The sequence below is a fragment of the Chiloscyllium plagiosum genome, chromosome 51 (assembly GCF_004010195.1).
Source record: "Chiloscyllium plagiosum isolate BGI_BamShark_2017 chromosome 51, ASM401019v2, whole genome shotgun sequence".
NCBI classification, from domain to species: domain Eukaryota; kingdom Metazoa; phylum Chordata; class Chondrichthyes; order Orectolobiformes; family Hemiscylliidae; genus Chiloscyllium; species Chiloscyllium plagiosum.
Window position 1 is genome coordinate 1,121,856 of NC_057760.1, and position 6,469 is coordinate 1,128,324.

Sequence of the window (6,469 nt, forward strand, 5' to 3'; positions counted from 1 at the left end):
ATATTTGTGAATCAGTGGATTCATAGCCATCATGCTTCAAATCCTTCTCTGGCACACCAGGATTCAAATCCAGGTCCAAGACATTACCTGGTTCTTTGGCTTTAGTCATAATGCTACTAGATTGGCTTTTGTATGACAAAGGGAGACACTGTTAAGAGGACTGCAAGTGAACACCAACTGCAGGAGTAATGATTTAGGGTCAGCTTATTGTTTTCTATAGACCATGGGACAGCACAACTGACAAAACAGCTAAGTTAGGAGAGAGGTGGATTTCCTCAACAGGCAATTTAGGAAGCCCCCCCCTCCCCCAGGGCAATTTAGAAGCAGCTGCTCTATATGCCAGCATAAAGGACTTTTAACTCATGTTATCACCCACAGGTACATGCAAGGTAAGTGTCACCAGTAAGAGATAATGTCAGCAGCTTGTCAAAAGTCAGAAACCTCAACTGTTTCTCAGAACTGTAGCTGAAAATATAGTTCCAGGAAACACCACCCTGCCTACCCATGATACCACCAAGTGAGGAGATCCTGTATTCTTAGAAGTGTGCTTTTCTTAGCTCTTAAGTGAGAACTGCATCACCATACCATAAAAGGTATGGTTGTTTTGGCCTGATTGAAATTCCTCAAATGCCCTGCAAACCATAATCTGCTTGTGACCACAACTGAAATGTTCAGTTTCACAAGGGACTGGCACAACAGCAGGCTATTTGGCCCCTCTGCCACACCCCTTTCTCACTTAAGTACATCCCTTCACAGAACCTGTTTTGACCAGTCCATTTGTCAACTCAGTAGCAGTCATGTCTAAGTGCCATAATGTTGAGGCCCAGATTAATGCCCTGGGGACTGGAGTTCAAACACTACAGTCAGTGGAATTTAAAAATCAGAATCTAAGACTGAGACCCTGCCAACAGGGCCTTGAAATTACAAGCTGAAAGAATAGTGGGTGAAGAATCAGAACAAGTTGCTGGAAGTGCTTAGGCCACGCAACAAAGAAAGTCACTTTCAGGTTCAGTGACCCTCTGAATGCTGCCTGATAAGTGTTTCTTGTAGATGAGTCAAACTACCTGTGTGGTGCTGACAAGTGTGGCTCTGGAGTGAAAAGCAAAGTGCAAACAAACAACAAAGTTCTTTCAAAAATACTTTAATTTATTATAAAGCTGCCATTTCTTGAGTGAATCTGTTAACTGGCAGTGGCTATTGACTGCAAGTGGTTCCACAGTGCTAAGTGATATTAATGCAACCTTCACTTAAAACATGTAAACTTTAGGGGAAGCAACAGGGAACAGAGCAAATAAAACCAATCAGGGCCACCACTGGAATTTGTGCTTTAAAATAAAATGTTCACAAGAGGAAGAGACTGGATTGTGTGAACGAGAACAAACATTTTACCGCTGGATTTTCTCCCTCCCCCACCCCAACCTGCAGATTATTATAAATCAGCAGGAATGGATCAAGTCTAAAATGGTCAAAGTTGCTGAGTTTCTCATTTAAATAAAATCTATCCAGAATGGAGGGGAAGGGACTGCCTTGCCAGTAAACAAAATCTGACACCCAAGTTTGTATATACACAAAATAATACAAATGCAGTGCACCAGGACCCACTGTGCTATTGAAAGCCAGCACCTTATATAAGGAGCTGTGACCCCCTTCTCAGTCTCAAATTTTCCCATCCCACCCTCTTCAACCCTCCAGTAACACCACTATCAACCACAGGATAAAGTCTGCATTGCCAACACCTGTGCTGGAAACCACCCTCAATTCTGAATAGGGGCCAGGGAACTCCGCACAGATGAAACTTAGTCAAGAGTTACTGTGAAAATACTTAAAGGGCATAAAGTGGCTTTGGAAAGATTTAAAAAATTCAATTAACCTTAAAATAAACCCTGTTAAGAAAGAGGGGGAGAAAAAGATCACTTCACTGTCAGTTGGAAAGCACATTACCACCTTCTTTCAAACCATGTTTAAAACAGACAACAGACAGCACAATTGCAGGATCAGTATCCACTCGAGGTGAGTAAATGTCAGATGCACCAACTTCACTCCCTGGCCACACAAAGGGTGAAGGATTGAGGGCTGCAGGAGGTCACAATCGGCCACATCAGAACAGACCCAATCCAACAGTACACCCTCAACTCAGATGGTGAGTCCATCCAGTCTGTCTACAACTGGACCAACTCCATGGCACTGGTGAGGGAGCCCTGGCGAGCCAGATGTCAGGAACTCTTCTGCATGATTCATTTCAGACCCTGTATAAAATCAGCATACATTGGCCTACTCAGGAACAATTCTATTACACAAGTACTTATTCAAAGCTGAACAATCCAGCTGGAGGAGCTGCACTGTAAACTACCAGAACCAACTTTACATTCTCCTGCCCCCACACCCCCCTGACTATCACTGTAGCTGCACTTACACCCAGTCTCACCACAACCCTCCTTTCAATCCCAAGTTTCCATACACAGCCCTTTCAAAACTTGGCAATTTAGAGAGAGGAGAATAAGGGTCTGAGGCAATGCTGAAGTGAAGGTTGTTCTGTGTCCAGCACAGGTTCAAGTGCTAAGCAGAGTCAATGCATCAGATCAGTGATTTCAGAATCCCCGAACACTGCTTTGTTGATTAAAGCTTCCAGGAGTCCTTGAAACAGCATGGAAAAGCACATTGTCGTCTCAAGACTCCATGCACGAAGTATGACAGGATTCTATCACTTCCCACTTGAGGGGATTATATGCTGTCACTCAATGATCCTCCAGTCCTGGTGTTCAGTGAAGGGCCTGCTCTCTGCAGTCCTGCTCCCCCCTCAGTTTACCACCCCAGTCACCTCAAGCTGCTCCCAAATGGAAACTGGTCAGCGGGACTTGGCCCCAATGTTCTTGACCAGGATGGGAGAGAGAGTAAGGGGGGAGCAGGGGGAACAAAGCACAACTGGGCCCAGAGCAGTGTCCCTGTTTCAGTCAAATCAGAGGAGTGGAGGGTCAGGATTCACCTCAAGAGATGCATGATGCTTGCTCCAGCAATGCCAAAACCAGCAATCCACATTAATGCTTTCTTCGCTGAATCCTCCACATTGTTCTCATGGAAAAATTTAGTGAAGCCATCCTGGGTGAACAAATGAGCATGGGAGGAAAAAAAAATTAGATTAGATTAGTCACACTTCTTCCACTTGTGAGCTGCTTCTACCACCAATTGCCTGCAGCCCTGCTACCTAGATAGCAGGTGTAAGAGAGACTCACCTATACAACTGAAAACTGAGGCAATGCAACTACAATCACCTGAAGTGGTGTAAACATGAGAATCCCCTACAGGCCAGTAATGCTTTCCATTGGAAAGCCCACAGGAGACAACCTGTCTCAAACCATACAAGTAGATTGAAAAGAATCTTTAAGCAGACATCACTGCATTTTGGTTTTTAAAATCTAGTTTATAGGCTAGAGACCTGTCAGTTGAAACCAGATTCTGACCCTTCAATGAGTAGACTCATTGAGCAACACTTCCTGATCCTCACTGAGAGGCCACCCCCAGCTGATTCATCAGCTAGGCTTGCACAATCACTTCACTGAAACCAACAGCAAAGCCTCATTCTGTGTTCAAAGTGTAATATACTAGTGACGTGGCACCTCAGGCTTGTACATGGAAGAATTCAACTTGAGCAAGTTGGTAGTGTAGGGGCCAGGGTGTCAATGCATAGCTCAAACTAAATCAGCTATGGCCACATGTGCCAGCATTCTGCTTGGGACATTTACCTGACATGCCCTTGGAATTGAGAGAGGGGGAAACTTGACCTGGGTCTATGAGTATCAGATCTCAAGCTTCCTGTTCAGCCTGTACAGAACATTCAAATCACAACAGCGCATGAATGAAAGGTGATTCATCCTTCCCACTTAGAATTCTTCCAGCTGAGTTTAGCTTTCTTGATTTATGCAAACTAAAGGATGTGCAGACTTGCGTTCAGCCCCAAGTGGAAGTTGGGGGGGGGGGGGGGGGGGGGAGGAGAAGGATGGAATTTTGCTTACCCAGCCATCATGAGTCTCTAGCCACCCCCTCTTGTGTTGTGTCAGGTATTTAGAGATTTGCACAGCCACTTCATCAATGCAATCCTCTCGGCGAATCTTCTTCAGGTGATCACCCATCACTGCCCCGAAGGCGATGAAGCTCACCACCCGGCCCCAGTTCACCTCACCATCATTGAACATTTCAGTGGCAACCCTTGGGATAGTGTCCAGGTCCCTCTTTTCAGAGATGTTCAAACGATTTATCATTCCTGTGATGAGGAGAGGGGTACTGTCAATAATGCAGCAAGCCAAGTATCACATGACTAAAGAGGAAGTGAGGACTGCAGATACTGAAGATCAGAGCTGAAAATTGTTGCTGGAAAAGTGCAGATCAGTTAGCATCCAAGGAGCAGGAGAATCGACATTTCGGGCACAAGGGAAGAAGGGCTTATGCCCAAAACAGCAATTCTCCTGCTCCTTGGATGTTAACTGATGTGCTGTGCTTTTCCAACTCCACATTTCAGATCACATAGCTAAAGTCCCCAAGGACACCCTATGGCTTGAGATAGTATGCTACAGGCATGTAAAAATATACATTTATTCAGTCAACATATCTTTGTTTACACATCCTGTCAGTCCCCTACCCTCACCCCTGTAAGCCACAGCTTTTACAAATCTGTTCTGGGGGAAATTACCTGTAGAAACTGGTCAACAAGCTTATGATGCCACTTTCAAAAGGGAAAAAGGAATACATAGACTTTGAAGTAATATATATGACAGAGGGATCAGAGTTTAAGACAGAAGGTTAGGCCAAACCCAACTGCCTCAGCTGCAGTCTTTTGCAGAATTCCAGACCATGATGTTCAGGTTAAGAGATTTATGGGGGGTTTGATTGAGAATAAGACCTTTGAGCCTGCTTCACTATCTGATAGTGGTGGATTTGGTTTTGTTTCCCACTGATCCCAATCATGGGAAAGTTTAACTCATTCTCCACTGCTGCCAGGAAACAGCCCCATAGACTGAGAAACAAGCCACTTCTGCACTATTTCTGAAAGAGCCACCACCAGCAAATTGCCACTCCCAGCCCCCAACATTAAAAACAGGAATGACTACTCTCATGGTGACCTCAAATACCTAAAATCTAGCATCAAGACTGCTTCTCCTCCCAAGAAGAAAGTGTGCCCAAACAAAGTCCTCATTGCTTGCAAATTTGGGTGAGCAGCTGCTGAGGGAAAGTGTGAAAACAGTCTTGTCTTGAAGGGAAGAGATTAGACAATCAAAGTGGGATTCCCACTAAAATTTAATAAACCAGCTGCTAGCAAAGTGCAGGATACCAGGCTGAGGTCTTTAAGAGGAGCCAGGGTGGAAGACTTAACAGGACCTGGAAACTGAGTTGAGGGAAACTGCTCCTGACAGCTTGCTCCCAGGAGAGAGAACCTCCCACAGGAGTTATACTCCAATCAACAAAACGGCAGAGGTTTTAAAACAACATGCTGTATTTTCCTTGAGGAAAAGTATTTTTGTCATAGACAGGGGAGGTTATTCAACCAGGAGATGAACCATTGAGCACAAGAAACCCCAAATGTAGAGGACACCAGGAGTGTTATTCCAATACCTTACAGAAAAGACATTCCAGACACTGCTCAATTATATGAGAACACACCCAGAACAAATCCCCAGTCTGCAAGATCAATTTAACCAGGCTTGCTAAACTGGTCCTGACTGTACAGAGGCATCCGACACTAACAGGGAACTGGTTTGTCTAGAAGAAAGTATTTACAACCAACACTAAGCAGGGAATTAATCCCGTCAAGCAGAACAGAAACAGAAAGACATGCTAAGTATTATTAATTCACTTCCTTCCAGCTTTGGAGGGGGGCAGGGAAGGAAAAGGAGAGGAGAAAAAGGCAGCAGTGTTGAGTAAAATCAACCACTTGCTAAATTATTAATGCACCCTGCCCCCATTGCCTATTCCAGTGGGGGGGGGGGGGGGGGGGGAAGAGAAGAGTGAGAGTCCACAAGTCTCCTAGGCTCAAGTACAATAGTTTTGCAAGAACCTCATGAAAAAGGCTAGTGGCCTAAATGTATTTCTTCCTTTTCTCCTGCTCCCTCAGGCTAACTCCAGTCAGGCATTGCTGGAAATAACAAGTTCAGCTCAGTCTCCAGAGCACCACACCCTTGCTGCTGACACCACAAGTATCCAAAGATAGGATATCAGACATCACACCCACAGAATTATCAACTCAGCTCTAAGTAATTCCAGTCATTGTTTACCACCTCCATGACGAAAAGAAATCAGGGACCCATGCTCCAGTATGCAGCTATTTCAAGCTGAAGGAACCTCTAGTAAATCTGTCTTTTGTGGAGAAGCCTCACCCATAGGGGGCTAGGAGGGCAATCCCAGGCAGGCAGCATGCCAACTGTACACAGTAAGAAAGCAGAAATGCAAAGACCAAGATCATGAAGTGACAGATTGAGAG

General features: G+C 44.9%; 1 protein-coding gene across 1 annotated transcript; it reads right to left on the reverse strand.

Annotated features, from left to right (window-relative positions):
* Positions 1-1,125: 1,125 nt before the first annotated feature.
* On the reverse strand, positions 1,126-4,258 carry LOC122544708 (induced myeloid leukemia cell differentiation protein Mcl-1 homolog). The gene is made up of 2 exons (XM_043683991.1): positions 4,011-4,258; positions 1,126-3,096 (listed from the first exon to the last, which is right to left on the reverse strand). The coding sequence occupies exons 1-2, from the start codon at positions 4,254-4,256 to the stop codon at positions 2,980-2,982; spliced, it is 363 nt and encodes a 120-aa protein (XP_043539926.1). The 5' UTR covers positions 4,257-4,258; the 3' UTR covers positions 1,126-2,979.
* Between the last annotated feature and the right edge of the window lie 2,211 nt (positions 4,259-6,469).

Coding starts and splice junctions, on each gene's coding strand:
- LOC122544708 (XM_043683991.1), bottom strand. CDS start 4,256: ATGATAAATCGTTTGAACATCTCTGAAAAGAGGGACCTGGACACTATC. Junction 3,097..4,010: donor TAGAGACTCATGATGGCTGG/GTAAGCAAAATT, acceptor TTGTTCACCCAG/GATGGCTTCACTAAATTTTT.